We start from the raw sequence: 19,293 nt of genomic DNA, 5'->3' as shown, positions 1-19,293 counted from the left end.
AGCTCATTCTCTTCTCACTGATACTGCAGTGAGATCACAAAGAATCTAGGATAATCACAGTCATTTCCATCATAGGACACTAATATCATAAGCAAATCATTATGGTTTCACTGTGTGATGAATCATAAGATTAAGTGAGTGGAAGAAAGGCTGAGGAATCAGAGAAAGCTACTGAAAAAAGTAAATGGCAATATTTTTTTTTCTAGTTGACTTCAGTGTGAAATTCCCATTTCAATTATGGGTCTTTAAAGGAAACTGAGAAGTTCCCATGCTATAAATGGAACATCTTTTCAGAATTCCAGCACTGGTTAAAAGTCTCAAGTCAAATGCATCCTCAAGTACGGTCACTACTGAATAACCACATGCATTCTTTTATCTTATTGCTCAAGCTAAAAAAAATATTTAACAATTATCAATAATAAAAGACCTACCCTACCACACAATAAGTGCCACACACTTTGAAAAGAAATGAATGTAAAAATCTGCCATTCATTATTGCTCTCATTGAAAAGCATTTGCTCTGCTAGCAGACAAATCATAAAAAATTGTTTTTTTCCAAGTGCCTCAGCAAACAGTGCTGTTTGAATATGCTGCTATTTATAGACGTCGTCTGGTTATTAGGAAGAGGTTATTTATCACCTACATTATGTATTTGTTTGATTCTGCCTGGTAAACTGATAGCTCCGTTCAGAAGCAATTAAATATCTTTATGGCTTGATCGCTAAGATCTATCATTTTTTAAGGATCCCAATGTTTTTTTCCACTTACTGAAATCACTTATTCCACTCACAATAAAGTCCTTACAAAAATTACCCAACTAGTTTCTGCTTAGAGAAAAAAAGACGGTCATTGCAACTTTCTTTCTCTCCCTGAAATTACTGTTGAGTTGGTTAAAAGCTTAATTAGCAACATAAGGAGATTAACCAAACAATTGGTCTCTCAAGGACACTCATTCTTTGGCAATAATTCCCAATTACACTTAAGTGTGAAATCATGTCCTGAATGACTGTTTAACACAAAGGATGTGAGTAATCAATTCTTCCTGTCAACTAAAGCCAAATTCTGATGAATTAAAAAAAGCTATTCTAAAACAGAGAACTGATATTGTCCAGCGGACACACATAAGAATGTAACATAACAGAGCAAAACTGATCTTCCACGCCACATCAAAATACAATTGCTTCTTCATTGGTAGATGTTATTCTAAGTAAAAAGGAACTTAGACAGGCAAGGAAATAGCTTACTAAAACTGAAACCATGGAATGAGTCAATCAAAAATGTGGTCATATGGTGAACAGTTCAATCCAAATGATATTTTTCATTTCACTTCTAGACATGATGTGTGAAATTCTGGTCCCATTGAAGTCAAAGGCAATATTCCCAAGGACTTCAGCAGGGCCAGGATTTCACCCATTCATCTGAATATATAAAACATTTTATTTTAGTACCAGAATGGGAAAAATCTTACACAGGAAATTATTCTTTAAAGAGCAAATACAATAAATTTCAAATATTGATTCTCATCTACCTGATTAGATTCAATGACAAAGCTAAAGGACAAAGTAATTTTGAAACATTAATTCACAAATGTGACTTACAAAACTACCACTGAAACATTCCTCAGAACAAAAATAAGAGGAAATATAAACCATGATGCATTTTGTTAGTGATCGAACAAAAAACTACAGTAATTCTGAGCATTTTCCACTACACTCCAAATTAATCCATTCATGTCAAATCAGTGTATGTACATCTTTCAGATTATATGACAAAGTACATATTTGTATTTTATTTTTTACATTTGATAACCAGTGACTCTAGAATAGGATTCAGTTATAACTAGCCAAAAATACTTAGCCTAGGTTTATAAACATTTTTTTTTTAATTTAGGTATTCAATCAGACAACAAGACTTGAACTTCAGCTTCTGGAAAATTCTCTTTCAACAAACAAATTAGAAAGGCAGATTTCAGATCAAACCAATGAAATAACTAAGTTGCAAGAAAAAAACAGGTAAGATAGCTCTTTCTATCCAGTATGCTAAATGTCCTTTTAATATATTTTCCTGCATGAAAACATTTCTCTTCTAAAACGATACCTCTGTTGTTGCACCCAACTTAGAGAATCTTTACTCAATAAAGAAATAATAAGCGGAAATCCTTTATTTTGGTAAGTATAAAATAATAAAACTGGAATGAGATGAGCAGAGCAAAAAACTTATTGGAACCCCTCTATTTTCTAATGTATAAAAACTGTCACTGGTGGTACTATTGTCTAAATTAAGTCTCTAGCTAACAATTCGACCTCTTTCCTTACTGAAATGGTAATTTTTAGAAAACATTTCATTTCACTTCTAGACACAATATGTGAAATTGTGGTCCTATTGAAGTCAAAGGCAATAGTCCCAATGCGAATCAGTGCACGCGGCGATCACTCTATATCAGTCTCTATCCTCAAAGGAAACCTGCACAATATGTTCATAAGACAAGCCTGAGAGCTTAAATTCATAACTTTGCTAGATACTTAAAGTCATGGACGGAATAGAGACACTGGATTTATGACTTATTACAACAACCTGTAACCCACTAACCCTCCTTTTTGTCCTATTACTATGGGGTACACAGAGAATTAATTAATTAACCAGGGTTAATGGGCCACATCACATTGAATGGTCTCTCAGAATACATGCTAGCTACTCATGCTAACTTATGTGTTGGATCTTGTATTTAAGTTGTGACACTGAGTACCTTTCCCAGACCTCAGGAAGAGCTCTGTGTAGCTCGAAAGCTTCTCTCTTTCACCAACAGAAGTTGGTCCAAAAAAGGCTATTACCTCACCAACTTTGTCTCTCTGATATCCTGGGACTGATACAGCTACAACATCACTGCATATAAAAATGTTGCCACACAGAGCAAATCTATTGCATGCTCACTTTCTGTCCTACCTCCCCCTCTACCTTTCTGAATGTTATTTGGAAAGGAGTTGAAATGGGCTCAGTAATGCATTTTAATGCCATTGTTTTGCAAGAGAAATGTTGCGTTTAAAGAAGAAACCAAATAACTATCATGTCATGACAGTTCTCTTAACGAATACACAGGGTCCTTTGTTTGAATGATCTATTACCTACTAAAAAAAACGAGAGTCCTGTAGCATCTTAAAGACTAACAAATTCCTGCAGGCATAAGCTTTTGTGGGCCAAAACCCACTTTGTCAGATGCATTAAAAACATGCATCTGATAAAGAGGGTTGCAGCCCACAAAAGCTTATGCCCGCAGGAATTTGTTAGTCTTTAAGGTGCTACAGAACTCTCATTGTTTTTGCTGTATACAGACTAACACGGCTACCCTCTGGAACTATTACTTACTGAGACAGTAGTCCACAGCTAATGAACGGACTGGCACACTTGTTTGGATAAAATGGCCACAGCTTTATTCAATCCAATACATTAAACAAGACAGGCAGAGGGCAATCTTAGCAGCCTTGTTTTCTGCATGGCCTGCAGAGCCCAACAGGACCCTAAAACCCCAGCTGGCCAACATCAGCTCTGACCTCACTACAGGTCCAGGACACACAAGCTTGGCTGCACTTTCTCCCCATCAGCGAGCCTGAATATAAAGGTCATATAAGATTCATAGTGAAGTAAAGATGTCTAAGTTTAAAGTATCTTAACCTATATCAGACAGGTAACTAGATTTTGGTGGAACAGCCCTGGGAAGTCACAGGGGAAAAGAGGTGACTGCTGTTCTTGTTGCCTAGGATAAACTTTTCAAAAGTGCCTAAATGACAATATCCCATAATCAAAAATGACTAGGCACTTAACAGCTTAAGTCCCACTGACTTGCAATGAGACACAGGGCTGGTCTACCTTGAGAATTTACAGCAGCATAGCTACATCCCTCAGGGATGTGAAAAATCCACACATCTGAGAGATGCAGCTATAATGACCTAAACCCCAGTATAGACAGTGCTAGTGCTGCTGTAGTGGTGGTTTAAGTGCAGACATACCCAGAGGTACCTAAGTCACAGTGAAGCTTCCTTGGGGTAAACTGTGAGTTACCTTGTTATCTACTCCTCCCACCGCGTCAGTGACAGAGAGACTTGCTCGTGCTTAACTGGTCACCAGCTCTCTGACACCACCAATCTGACACTGAAACAATCTCTTCAGAGTCTCTGCTAGCCCTTATTTTGCCTTGAAGGTAACAAAAGGTACACCCCAGCCTCCAAACCTCTATAAAATCATTCCCTGCTGTGTTCCTGTCACTGGACACACACATCAATTATCAGGTTTGTTATCCCCAAAGGGAACAGTTTACTTCATCTTGTTTGAGTCAACTGAGGATTTACATTTTGCTTAATAGCACAGCACTGAGATATATGTATAATAAAAATGAGAATAAGTTTATTAACAAAGCACAGAGATTCAAAGATTCAAACGAGTAGTGAGTAACAGAATGGTTACACTTGAACCAAAAGTATAACATGCTTATTAGACTCTAAATTTAACTTTAACAGGCTAAAATCCCTGTCTAAAGTAGTTTGTCACCTAAAGCAATCTTTCCCAGCATCACCAACCCATGTGGCTGGGATCCATCATTCATGGGTGCAAAAAGCACTGTTCCTTTTGCTCCCTCAGTGATGGATAACAAAATCTCTTACTTGTCCACCAGTGATAGTCCAGTACACTTTGAAGTGTATCCTTTCACAGTGTATCCCCAGATAAAACTCTTCTCCCCACCCTACTGCTTGTTTTCCTGTGTATTTCTTTCCTGTTGACTTTACATGTCTCCGTTGACTTGGAATGAGAACATAGCTCTCATTGTGTTTGGTTTACCATGCTTAATTTACACTAGAGACAGGGATAGGGGAATAGACACTCTGAGTCTGGCAGAAAACCTGCATATTAACTCTGTTTTGATACAGATTTCAGTAATTCTTTATACAGTGTCAGTACATACATTTCACACCAATAGTAGTGACCAGTGTGTCACTGGCTTTCATTTGATACCCTACAAGACACTGTTTATGAATCCATGCCATGAAAGTGATACATCAGTAGTAGTTCCAGAGGGGTACCCATGTTAGTCTGTATACAGCAAAAACAACTAGAGTTCTGTAGCACTTTAAAGACTAACAAATGCCTGCAGAAATTAAATTTGTAAGTCTTTAACGTGCTACAGAACATCAGTAGTAGTGAATTTGTCAGGCCTTGACTTTTATAGAACAGTTGGCATCAAGGGGTTTTTAGGGTCGAAGTCATTTCTGAGAATTGAACCCTTCTTGACAAGCTTTCTGAACCTGCTGACTGCAACCAAGATATGAATTCTTCTCTAGACCCACCAGGGCAAAACACAGAGTTAGAGGACTAGCTACTATCCAGCCTAACCCAATCAAACCTTATTTCATCTCACCTAAAAGAGAAGTGCCTTATTGTCAGTTAGCATGTGGCTGTCCAGGTGCACAGTTAGATCACTGCCGAAAATTACTGCTGCTTATTTCTAATTCATCACAGTGGGGAGGAGATGATCCCATTCAGGCCCCAGGTTCCCAACCATTCTATTTTCTGAAAACTAGGATTAAAATCCAGCCATTATCCCTACCCTCTTCCACATTCAATGGCTGCCAGCAACGTGCAATAGCTTCTGCTTAACTAGCTTCATTCACCACAATGTCATATTAATCGTCTCTGAAGGATGCTATGAGTGGGACAAAACTATTTTCTAATATGAACAAAGCATTTCTGTCAAACCCCAGGAGTTTAGTTTAGTTTCTAATAGTAAACAATTTGGAGATAATCTAAAAATAGCAATAGCAGAATACTTTCGTCTACGTCAAAATCATATTTTTTAAATGAGAACCTTATGTGAAAGGTACTTTTTAGTTCTAATAAACATTAGCTTAAGGAAAAAAAAGTTGGACAGACCTGTTTTGACATTTGTGTTTACTGCCCTTCTATATTTGTGTATGCTCCCTGAAGGCTTTATCTCCCGGCTTTCTACAAACAAGAATCTTTACCAATGGGAGCAAAGTAAATATTACATTTTAAAACGTTACTATAGTTTTCTACTGCAGTTACCAGACCTCAGATCACCACATCGTTATTGAATCATGTAAGAATGATCTGAATACTGGAAGTGTTATTTCTTAACTTTCCAGCATTCAGTTAATCCCTTTAACAAACAAACAAACAAACAAACAAACAAACAAACAAAAAAGTCCACTTTATATTTTAAATAAACACTCAAAGATTTGACCAACATCACAGCAAGTTAAATCCTTTTACCCTATTACCTCTCTAATTCTGGAAAAGGTAACAAACACATTTTAGATAACCGTCTATTCATAGCTTTTCCAAATATAACAATCAGAACCAATTTATATTTTTTAGGCCAAATAGGTATTTAATTAAAAAAACTAGAGAGAAAATAGAAAGTTGAATGGATTTGATCTTTAAATGGATCACTTAATCTAATGACAAAGCTTTCTGAGGCTAGCTTTTCCTTAAATTATGGAAAAGAAAAGTAGTATTATTCAAGACACTTGAATAACCATAAGTAATAGTTACTCTAAGTTTAAATCAGTTTCATGTCCGATTCTTCAACTACCCTCAAGAGAGATTGTTTTCCTTTCAGGTTCAGAAAGGAAAATTATATCTTTCCCTTCATAACACCGAAGTATTGTGGAACACACAAGAGTTGTTATGGTCTATGAACTGGCAATATTGAATATACAACAAAGTGGCCCAAAAAGTAGCTAATTTATTTGACTAACAGAACAAATTACAGTTATGTAATACATCAGACATAGCATGTGTCAAACTTAATATGGTTCACAGTGTTCTGCATGACACTACATGTATAACATTCTCTGCAGAATCCAGTTAGAGAAAGCCAAAGTAAAAATATGTTAAGATGGAAAATAACTTCTATTACAGGCTTAATAGTCTTCAGCTAAAAACACAAATACTGAATTGACCCTAATTATATTCTTTTTATTAGCTTTCTAGAAAAAAAAGTCCTTGATATGGAAGACAAGCACTCACTTCAGCTACAGTCAATCAAAGATGAAAAAGATCAACTTCAAGTACTAGTATCCAGACAAAATTCTATAATAGAGGAACTAGAGAAACAGTTAGTCACAGCTACAGTAAATAATTCAGTTCTACAAAAACAGCAACATGATCTGATGGAGACTGTTCACAACTTGCTTACTATGATATCTACACCAAACTGTAAGTGAAGTAGAAAAACTACTATATCAGCTGGGTAGCATTCACTAACTTTCCTTACATGTTGTTCTATCTTCTCCCAATTTCAGCGTCTCAAATATGCATTTATGTGTTGTCTTAAAATCCTGCATCAGTGAATTGTTTGACTCACTATACAATTTAAGACATATCCTGAAGAGCTAAGCCCATTAGTCATTCTCCCCCCTGCCCCGCCCCCCATACAGCTGTTTTCAACAATATCTTATTTAGCTTCTCAGAGCTATATTGATTTGCTTTGCCAGTTCAGGGATCTCCAGTAACAGGGATGCCAAGTGTCACATATCCCATGCCAAGTGGCCCAAACACATCTAGCAGCCTTGTCAAACAACCCTTGGCTAGTGTTTGTAGTTTCTCCTCCTGGCTGCTGAGGGTCACTGTGGGCATATGCTTTGTAGGCACTGGCAGCCTCTGTCTCCTCCTTTCAGTTCCCCAGGTTTGAGCAGGGAAGGATCAGCCAGGAGAGGCAACTGAAGATGAGGGGTTCAATATTAGCCCAAGGATCCCGCACAGCAAGACCCCAGCCCACAGACAGCATACATCTACACCTCTGACAACCCAGAGTTCCCAACCCCTCTCCATCTATTCTAGAACCCACTTCAGCACCTGATACCCCCCAGCACCCAGCCACCTATGCAAACCATAACTAGCAAGATCTGTGTATTCCATGTCCTACCCTACCAGTACTTGGGGAAAAGTGCATTAACCAGAAGTTGAAATTTATGGCTATATGTAAATTCTTTCCAAGTTAGACTAAAGAATTTTGTCCTTTATGTTGACAGGGGCTGGGAATACAGTGCAGCATGCATGGCCTCTACATTTATGACATCTGAAATTAACACACCAAAACAGCTTAAAACAAGTGTTTTCTGTACAACTGAAGGTACAATATGGATGACTTCACTATTCTCAATTCAGCAATATTCAAAAAACCCAAATTAGCTTACAACTTTTAGCATCAATAAATAGTTTGAGTCCATAGTTGCATGTGACAAAGCATTTCCAGGACATTCTAAATATATATTTTTTAAATTAATATTAAAACTGTTTGAGAATATTTTCTTTAATAAAAAAAGACTGGCACCAACATTGCAGACTCCATCAAAAACCATGGAACATGTAAATTTCAATGCTGGCTCTGTAACAGTAATTAAAAAGGACATTGAAATTATATTTAGATTTTTCCCTTAACCATTATCTTTGATTATTGAAAGAAAAAGAACATTACTTTCAATTTCTCAAGCACTAGGTTACAATGCTGCAAAGTCTGATTGTAAATACAAGTGATTAGTTTTTAGATAAGAAAAATATTGTTTTTTGAAAAATGTTAAAAGACATATCTATGATTGTCAATTTTTTAAAGAAACCAAACCCCAAAATTATAGCAGCTGATAGTATCTCCTTGAATACCATTCCTGAAGCTTGCACATTCCTGTTGATGTTATATATTATTCTAGTGAACAAATAAGTAAACAAGTCGAAGTCGTGTTGGCTACAGCACCATTAAACCTGGAGCGGAAAAAATAATGACTGTTTGCCAACAAGACAAAATCAAGAGGGAAAGCTATTCAGATAGCTTACAAACAATAGTGTGTGGAAAAGCAATTACAAAGTTAAATGTGATGTTTTTATATTTGAGGTAAACTATATAAGCAGGTAAATTGATAAACAAGCAGAAAAGGATAAAAAAATTGTATTATTTACACTCATCACTGGAGTGTGTGGTCACATTCCTCGGTTTAGATAAAAATAGGGAACATATACTCTATTGCCCCACACAGTATATATCCCAAAAGGGTGAAATACAGATATCAGAGAGTGGACTAAATTTCAGGAAATTCCAAACCCTGATGTTAAAATACCAAACAAGAAGTTTTACATTGCATTTTAAAACATGGCCAGGCATAGGTCAAATGTAATTTTTTTTACATCAACAAATTCCAGAATTGAGGAACCCTCACTGAGAATGCCCTCAGCTTCACCTTTGAACACACAGAAGAAGTGTTCTTTCTGAGTGTCAAGACTATATGCTGCACATTAGCTGAAACTTCTGAGTGTAGCTTCAGATATATGGAGCAAGTATGTTTTTGAATTCTAATTTGTCAAAAAGCATAGTTTCTGATGTAGGCCATATCCATTTGCCCAAACTAAAGTTACTATACTAACTGATTTCAGTTTAAGAATAAGCTTGTTTACGATTCAGACATCTTGCTGACCTGAAGTCTATTTCTCACTTATAAGATCACCACAAAGGCATCTTTGCATTAACATAGGGAACAATATGAAAGGATGTACATATAACTGTACTGATATATTTATACGTTAGCAATTAAGTTTGTAATCCAGATAGCATCAAATTCTCTAATGAGAGTTGGAATTGCTTAACTCAAGGAAAAATTACGCCTATATTATTCTATTCAAGCATGAAAATAGGTATAAAGGAATTGATACTCATCAAGCAGTTACTTTTGTATCTGAATATGAAAAAGTAAAATATTACTAGCACGTTAAGCTAATCTCCTCTGATGCTTTCCACCAGCAGGGCAGGACAAAAAACCTCCTTCAGGGGTGCAAAGTCAATATACTGTTACTTCATTACATCATTAATTACCATTACATCATAGTAACTTTCTCTCAGAAAGGAACCTGAACTCAGAGAGACGTTTTTGAAGGCCTCTTCAGTAATTTGAGCTATTTATCTCTTCTTATATGCCATCAATGTCTTTATTCCATTTTTAGCAGCCAAGAACAACTTTGTGGCTAAAGAAGAACAAATCCGTTTCAAAGACTGTGCCGAAGCTTTCAAATCAGGACTTACAACAAGTGGAATCTACACCTTAACAGTTCCTAACAGTGCAGAAGAGAAAAAGGTAGTGTGTTTCCCAAAGCCTGTAACTGCTGATTGTGCAGTACCAAATTAACTGTTATCTAGCAGATACGATATTTTAAATCTAAATTAATAGTTAACTAATATTTTAATTACAGGTTGTTAATGGCAGCTTATCACTCCTCCATGTGGAAATTACATCAGTTGAACTACTTGGTTTGAGCTTTATGTGAAAAATGTCAAGTGAAATATTGGCTCCATTGAAACCAATGGGGATTTTACCATTGACTTTAGTGGGACCAGGATTTCATCTCTCATTTCCACTTGAACAATACAAAGTAAAAGTAAACTAGAGCTACTGACAGTGTAAGCTCTGCTTCATCGCATCTCTGTTACATACACAACGCAGCAGCTCTGTATATGTGCAAACAGACAGCTCACATTCTGTAGCATAACTGCCTGGGAAAAAGTCAAAGGCCTAGTCTACACAAACCCATTTTCTCTGGAAAAAAAAATCTTACCCTTGATAACACTGGTGGAGCTCCCCAGGAGGTAACAAAGGAATGCTAGCGTAGACAAGCTATTGATGTTTTACGACCATAACTTCCACTAATTGTGTTGCAATAGTTAGAACCACTGGATGTATCAGCACACATCTGTACTTAACACATTGCAGGGCTAGCTGCCTCTTCAAATGTCCCCAGCTTGAACAAGAACAATAGGACAGTGTAAGCAACTGGAGCATTCTTGCTGTAATTCCTCAGTCTAGCAGCACCTGCCAGCTCACCAACAAGACTGTTCAGAACAATCTTAGGACCATAAATCCTTTATCAGTAAGGAGAAGCCCAATAAACTATTGATGCTTTTCAGTGTTTGAGGGTAGAGTGGGGCGGGAGGGGAAAGAAGGCAGCCTTGTCTGCTGACACAGATCACAGTTCCCTCTAGCACAGCTCTCTCAGATGGAGAAAGTCCTAGCAGTTAAGCCACTTTGCAGTCTGCCTTACTCCAAAAAACAGGGTGTGGGAGAGCAAATATAAGTGGGGTCAGGGAGTTGTAGGCAGGCAGACGCTGCCCAGCATGGGTGAACACATTCACTGGGGCTCAGCCAGCTCAGCTGTGCAGTCACTGAGGCCTCATTTACATGAGAAAATTGCACTGGTTTAACGAAAAGATACGACTTTAAACTGAGTGAGACCATGTCTATATTGCAAAAAAGCGTGTTCTTAATTCAGATCAGCTAACCCACATGAGCTAGCTTGGGTTAAAATAGCAGTGAAGACATAGCAACTCAACTTTTCACTTGGGTTAGCACCTCAAATTCAAACCCCCTTAAACCTGAGCTTAAACCAGAGTCAAAAGCTGAATTACCATGTCTTCACTGCCATTTTAACCTAAATTAGTTAATGCAAGTTAAGAACACACCTTTTTGCAGTACACTATTACTGTTAATTAAAGTGGTGTAAACCCCTGTGTGGATACTTATTTTTACTTAAACCAGACTTATTTCAGTTTATCTTAAAAAGATTAGGAATCTGAGGTTTGCACCAGCTTAATTTAAATCAATTTCCAAAATCAATTTTAAATCAGTACAACTTCCTCATGTAGACAAGGCCTGAAGGAGGTTTCTATGATGGCTTTAAGGATAGCTGGCAGACTTGGCAGATAACCAGCTATGTGGGTTCTGCATGCAGACAGTTCTGGCAAGAACCACAAGTGCAGACAGCTCTAGGGATGTGATGGTGCGGTGGAAAAACCCTACAAAACCTGACTGAGTGCAACACTGTGAGAAATGTGGGATACTTGAGAGAGGTACCCAAGTCAGTAAAGGGAGAACAGTGATATGGGGGAGGGGAATGTCAGAGAAGACAAGGAGAAAAAACAACAGAATTAGGAAGATAGAACATGACTGGACATAAAGCCAAACAAAACAAAAATTCAGTGAGCATTCACAGGAGTGATGCTGCATAAATGTATATTTTTGTGTTTCTAAGGCAATGTTAGGGGTTATTGTGGTGTGCTCTTAAGCCCTTTTTGGCAAGTATTTAGACAATGGCAATTGGTTGTGTGTTATATGATTGCACTAATTACTTCAACATTCCTGCCAATATCTCTCAACTATCACGTCAGCGTCTCTGGCAGCCTTACATATTCTATAGTCTCATTTGATTTCTATACACTACAATTTAATATTGTTTTGGAAGAAAACCATCAAGGTCAACTGGTGGACAAACTGACAATTTGAAAGCACTTGACTGACAGTGCACGTTTAATTTCCAGACGCTGCAGGAGCACAATGATTATGCAGTGCTTGTACAAAATGGATGAATATTTAAAAAAAAAACAACCAAAATTAGACAAAATTAGAAAGGTCAATGCACAAAATGAGATTAAACTAGCTAGAGACAAAGGATAACAAGAAAACATTCTACAAATACACTAGAAGCAAAAGGAAGACCAAGGACAGGGAAGGCCCATTACTCAATGAGTGGGGGGAAGGTGGGAGAGAGGGGAAACAATAACAGAAAATATGGAAATGGCAGAAGTGCTAAATACCCTTTTTGTTTCAGTTTTTACCAAAAAAGTTTGGTAGCAATTAGACATCTAACTTAATGCCAGTGAAAATAAGGTAGGTTGATATTTTCAAGTCACCAGGGCCTGACGAAATTCATTCTAGAACATGCAAGGAGCTGGCTAAGAAGATATCTGAGCCATTAACAATTATCTCTGAAAAGTCATGGAAGATGGGAGAGATTCCAGAGAAATTGAAAAGGGGCAAATGTAGTGCCAGTCTATAAAAAGTGGAAAAAGGACAGCCCAGGGAATTACAGATCAGTCATCTTAAGGCCTTGTCTACACTTGCGGTTATGCTGGCAAAACTTTGTTGCTGAGGGGTGTGAAAAAAAACCTCCCCCTCGAGCGATAGTTTTGCTGGCATAAGCGTGAGTGTGGACAGAGCTATGTCAGCGGGAAACGCTTTCTACTGACATAGCATGGCTGCTCGTTTAGGTGGTTTTATTATGTTGGCAGGAGAGCTCTTGCCTGCCAATGTAATACGGCTACACTCACATTTATGCTGGCAAAATGTATATCGCTCAGGGGTGTGTTTTTTCACACGCCATAAGTGATACGTTTGCTGGTGTAACCGCGAGTGTAGACAAGCCCTAACTCCAGTACTTGGAAATATAATGGAGCAAATGATTAAGCAATCAATCTGCAAATACCTAGAAGATAATAAGGTGATAAGTAACAGTCAGCATGGACTTGTCAAGAACAAATCGTATCAAAGCAACCTCATTGCTTGTTATTCTGTCAAAGAAAGCTTTGTGGATAGGGAAGAAGTGGCAGATGTACAGAGAGAGAGAGAGAGAGAGTGTGTGTGTGTGTGTGTGTGTGTGTGTAACATAGTATATAAAGTAAGGCTTTTGATACTGTCGTGCATGACCTTCTCATAAACAACCTAAGAAGATACAGCTTAGATATAGCTACTATAAGGTGGTTGGAAAGCCATTCTCGGAGAGCAGTTATCAGTGGTTCACAGTCAAGATGAACAGGCAAATGCAGTGGGGTCCCGCAGAGATCTGTTCTGGGTCTGGTTCTGTTCAATATCTTCATCAATGATTTTGATAATGGCAGAGAGAGTACACTGATACCAAAGTGGGAGGGGTTGCCAGTGCTTTGGAGGCTAGGATTAAAATTCAAAATGATCTGGACAAACTGGAGAAATTTTCTGAAGTAAATAGGGTTATATAAACACCTCTCAAGGATGGTCTACATAATAGTCCTGCCTAGAGTGCATGGGACTGGATTAGGAGACCTCTTGAGATCCATTCCAGTCCTACACTTCTAAAATGAAAGATTAAAAAGGGGATTTCTGAAGACACTGTAATACTTTAATTGATATATCTATTTTACAAGGACTATTAGGTTACATGCAATTCAATGCTATAATGAAATGAGGGGTGGTTTGGTCTGTTTAAGATACCTAAAAGCAAAGGAAGTTTGTATTCACAACTTTAAATGGCTAAAGAGATGCAAACCACTGCCTATTTAAGCAGTAGACTACAGCAGTCAGAAGTTACAATAGTAGTAACATTTTGGAAGCTCTATAAGCAGCTGTTGTGCTCCTACTTCTTTGCCTTTGGTCTTGACACCACCTTCAAATATAATATATTGGAGCCCATGACTTCGTAGCTTGTAAAAACAGAAGTTTATGTGCATGTTAACAGTACTAGAATTGATTTAGGACTATCAGAGCGTTTAATAACATGCCTTAAATTCATTAACGTTTTAAGTAACTTGTGCATTGCTTCCATTGGAAGTATTTATAGCATGATTCACCTGTTTCTTTAAAAAAAAAAAAAAAACTTCCGAAACTGTGCACTAAAAACAATAAACATATACCATCTTTGTGATTAATTACAATCACATTTTTTAGAATACAAAATATATTGAAACATAAACATATTTGCAGTGCTCATATTTTAACATTTAGTTTTGCAATAAATGTTTGAACAGAAAGACCTAAGACACTTTGAAGATTTTGAGAATAGAGTAAATAGCTAGGTTAAAAATGAAAAATAAATTCACTTTGTGCACTGAAAATGGGAGGAAAAAAGACAGTAAGTGAATAAAAAGTATATTTTTGTTATTTCTTATGGTAACAAATTCAATTTTATTTTACACACTCTCTAAATTGTCAGTTTGAGGCAGTTTTTTTTTTTTTATTGACAATGCATAAAATGAATTATCTAGGAAAGCAGAGGTTTATATATATTCTAGATAACCAACAATTTTCTACTGTTTATGATGTGGATTGCTATATAGACCAGGAAACAGAATGATTTTTTTTTTCCACTGAAGTGCTGCACTACTGTTTGTTTTCATCTTTTCCTCTTTACCACCTTCTGACCTCCCGTTGCTTATAAACAGCTTCTGTGTTATCTATGTTACTGATCCTGCATTATTGGTAGATTTCATCATAACACAGAATTAAGTAAGTGTGGTATAGAGCTAGGTGGGAAACGGCTTTCCTGAAAGGAAATTTTTTGAGATTTTGAAAATTTTCCCAATCTTCATTGGGATGAAACTGGAACCTGTTAAAGTTTTCTTGAGAGAGAAAGTGCTACCCCAGAATAACCTATTCTGGTTGGGTACTCACGGGGATATGGGAGACCCAGAATGTGGGACCTGGGATGTTTGATGCTCTGCCTGATTCAAAATGATTTCAAAAGTCATATCAATTACAATTTATGAATTTAAATAGTCCTTTACATCATTGTTTTAGTGCTATGGCTGGTATGACTAGACTCTTTCCTTTTCCTTGAATGGGAAATGTTGCTCAAAATTTAACATATATTCGTGTTTTGTACATATAGGAAACACTTAAATGGTTGCTGTTTAGTTTATCATTTTGTCATAACCTGTTAGGCAAAGTAGAGAATTTAACTCAAACTGCATAACATCCATAGTATCAACACTTAGGCCCGCTCCTTAACACATTGAGTAGTCCCACTGACTTCTGACAGTGTGTAAAGTTAGGCTATTTGAGGCAAGGACCCTTGATACAGAACCTCATACAATATGGTGCTGATCCTCAGTTGAATCCATTGATGCTACTATAATACAAATTAATAATAATCATGTTTTGTTTCCACAGAGTGCCACAGCTGGTAGGCCTCTGAGCTATCAAGCAGTGTGTTCACAAAATACATCAAATATGCGTGTACGCACACACAGGCCCAGTTTATTGTAATCTGAGAGGCTAATATCTTAATTTGTGTTGGGCTTCTGTTTGAAGATGCCTGCTGCCTGTCTAAACCTGATATCTGGTTTTCCTGTTTCCACTCAACACTACATTTATTCCTCCTGAATATGAGCTCTATTGAGCACTCAAAATCCAGGGGAGTTATATACCTGAGTAAAGAGTGGTAAAGAAAGCTCTGTATACCGATTGTTTTCATTTTAATGTAATCTTTTTAAAGGAATTCTAACCCAATTATATATACCACCGATTAGCCATCTCATTTTCAACTTTCAAATAAATCACTAACCGAAAAGAAATCCCTGCCCTTCGAAGCAGACTTTCACACAGTAAATCTACTCTGTTTATTTTAAACTAAGCAGTTGTCTCTGCATCTTCCCCTTACTCACATGGCTCATCTCTTTCCTTAGAATTTAAAAAAAAATTTTTTTAAATCACTAACAAGTTATCTTTGCCTGTAATCTCTTAAAATTTTGTTAAATCATAGAATCATAGAATCATAGAATATTAGAGTTGGAAGGGACCTCAGGAGGTCATCTAGTCCAACCCCCTGCTCAAAGCAGGACTAACCTCTGCTATATCATCCCAACCAGGGCTTTGTCAAGCCGCAGCTTAAAAACCTCTAAGGATGGAGATTCCACCACCTCCCTAGGTAACCCATTCCAGTGCTTCACCACCCCTCCTAGTAAAAAACTTTTTCCGAATGTCCAACCTAGACCTCCCTCCCTGCAACTTGAGACCGTTGCTCCTTGTTCTGTCATCTGCCACCACCGAGAACAGCCTAGCCCCATCCTCCCTAGAACCCCCTTTCAGGTAGTTAAAGGCCGCTATCAAATCCCCCCTCACTCTTCTCTTTTGCAGACTAAACAAGCCCAGTTCCCTCAGCCTCTCCTCATAAGTCCTGTGCTCCAGCCCCCTAATCATTTTTGTTGCCCTCCGCTGGACTCTCTCCAACTTGTCCACATCCTTTTTGTATTGGGGGGCCCAAAACTGGACACAATATTCTAAATGCGGCCTCACCAATGCCGAATAGAGGGGAATAATCACTTCCCGTGACCTGCTAGCAATGCCCCTCCTAATGCAGCCCAATATGCCATTGGCCTTCTTGACAACCAGGGCACACTGCTGACTCATATCCAGCTTTTTATCCACCGTTACCCCCAGGTCCTTTTCTGCAGAGCTGCTGCCCAGCTCGTCGGTCCCCAGTCTATAGCTGTGCATGGGATTCTTTCTTCCTAAGTGGAGGACTCTGCACTTTTCTTTGTTGAACCTCATTAGATTTCTTTTGGCCCAATCCTCCAGTTTGTTTAGGTCACTCTGTATCCTATCCCTACCTTCCAGGGTATCTACCACTCCCCCCAGCTTAGTGTCGTCCGCAAACTTGCTGAGGGTGCAATCTACCCCATCCTCCAGATCATTAATAAAGATGTTGAACAAAACCGGCCCCAGGACCGACCCCTGGGGAACTCCGCTTGTGACCGGTTGCCAGCTAGACATGGAGCCATTGATCACTACTCGTTGAGCCCTATGCTCTAGCCAGTTCACTATCCATTTTATAGTCCATTCATCCAACCCATACTTCTTTAACTTGCTGATAAGAATACTGTGAGAAACCGTATCAAAAGCTACTAAATGCTACTAAAGTATTCCCTTATTCCCTTCAATTTAGTTTCCTTAACTGAATCTTTCCTTCTCTTTACTCTTTATTCCTCTACTTTGTTATTCTCCAGCCTGAAAGGATAATCTTTAAATCACAAAAACTTTTGAAATATGTATTTAAATGACTATCTTTATAACAAATATTACATTTAGCAGATATAGACAGGTACCTGCATCAATCAAGTAGTTAGTAACACGGTCCTAAATTTCACCTCTACGCCACTGATCCTGAAGTCAAAGGGGTTTACTCACATGAGTAAAATTGAGTATATGAGTGTTTACAAGATGATGCTTAGGTTGCCAGTCAAGATTGGAAGTAAAGAAACTTTTTCACTGCTTCATTTTTAGTAATCTGAGTGTAATTAGTTTCTGCTCTCAGTTCATTTCTCTGTGGAGAGGTTTGTAAAAATAATAAAATACAATATGGCACTGTAAAGTCCATACATTGAAATCTCAGGTGGACAGCTACCTTCTAACCCCCTAAAACTGGTATCTTCAGAATAGGAGGTGAGGTACACCGATACGTTCAAATTGCCTTGCAATACCTTTTCTGCTAATAAAATTGACTTCGATCTACAAGGCTATAAAACTGGCACCTTTCAAAAGTACATGTAATACACATTAAACTCAATTGACTCAGAATTTTTTGGTGTGGAAAAATGCATCCTGCCTTTGTTTTTAGGTTATATTTATAAAAATCACTACTGTTAAAAAAATCCGTTAAATAAGACAGTAACTTTTTTTTGGAACCACTTCTTGTGATCATTCCTGTTAGCCTTGAGGATTTTATTTTTTGTATTTCAGTAGCTACTACAGTGTGCAAGGAACTTTTGAAAGAAAAGCGAAAACTCAGTCTACAGCCCTCAGAGTGTACAGTCTAAAAAAGAAGCACATCTCTTACTGCTCAGGGGTTGGGTGAATATTTGCTAGAACAGAGGAATATTTTATGTGAGACATATGCAGAACTTAAGTAAATTATTCTATTTTATGTGATGGAAAATCCCACTGAGAATATTTTAATCTTATTAGAACTATTTGTTTAGTCCTATTATAAGGGATTTATAACTTCAAAACAAATTCCAGTTGACCTGAAATTTAGCCCAAGATCTTAGACCATAAGGAAATTGTGTGTAAAACTAAAAAATATAAACATCAAGTCATTTTTGAGATAGCCACATACAGACTGGACCATAGGTCCATCTAAATCAATATCCTGATTCTGTCAGTGGCTATACCTGATGGTTCAGAGGAAGGTGAACATATTCTATATAATGCATCTGGTGATTTATTTAATGCTTTACATACATGTAAAAATTCTCTCCTGACCCCTGCAGTGATTAATTCAGTCTGATGCATAAGGCTTAATTACTCCGCCATATCAGCATCTTAATTTTATTAAGCACCTATGCATGTTATCTACACCTGTTTTAAAATCCAGCCATAGTATTTGTCTCAGTTGCCTCTTGTGGTAATACATTTTGCATATGCATTACATGTTACATTAATCAACTTTTGCTGGTTTTAAATTTGACTGATCAGTTTTTACCATACTTTTCATAATTTTTAATGCTCCATCTTTTCCTTTTCAAGATGAGTAATTCTCATATGCATGCTGTGCCAAATCACTATTAAATAGAGGTGAATCAAAAACAACAGCCTTTGGGTATAATAGAACTGCTCCACTGAATGTAACTCTTCTTTATTTTCCAATAATGTTAAATATTAAGGTTGCTGCCTTCAATCTAATCCTATTCACATAATATACTCTAATAACTACCAAATTTGT

The 19,293-nt window shown here is 37.4% G+C and overlaps 2 protein-coding genes across 5 annotated transcripts in view; one reads left to right on the top strand and one right to left on the bottom strand.

Annotated features, from left to right (window-relative positions):
* Positions 1 to 19,293, bottom strand: part of MCPH1 (microcephalin 1) — a 211,992-nt gene that overhangs the window by 80,525 nt on the left and 112,174 nt on the right. The gene's annotated exons all lie outside the window — the stretch shown is intronic.
* The window catches only part of ANGPT2 (angiopoietin 2), a 69,055-nt gene that overhangs the window by 26,696 nt on the left and 23,066 nt on the right, over positions 1 to 19,293 (top strand). Inside the window, exons 3-5 of one of the 2 annotated variants that reach the window (XM_067532026.1) lie at positions 1,891 to 2,012; positions 6,995 to 7,227; positions 10,003 to 10,130. In XM_067532026.1, coding sequence (XP_067388127.1) covers positions 1,891 to 2,012; positions 6,995 to 7,227; positions 10,003 to 10,130 — 483 coding nt within the window. Of the gene's footprint in view, positions 1 to 1,890; positions 2,013 to 6,994; positions 7,228 to 9,999; positions 10,131 to 19,293 lie in introns of both variants that reach the window. The other variant, XM_067532025.1, reaches the window with a different exon arrangement.

Source organism: Emydura macquarii, unplaced genomic scaffold (genome assembly GCF_026122565.2).
Source record: "Emydura macquarii macquarii isolate MOO-44397 ecotype Brisbane River unplaced genomic scaffold, CSIRO-AGI_Emac_v2 contig_3238, whole genome shotgun sequence".
NCBI classification, from domain to species: Eukaryota; Metazoa; Chordata; order Testudines; family Chelidae; genus Emydura; species Emydura macquarii.
Note: the sequence above shows the minus strand (reverse complement) of the source record. Positions and strands in the feature narration are given on the sequence as shown.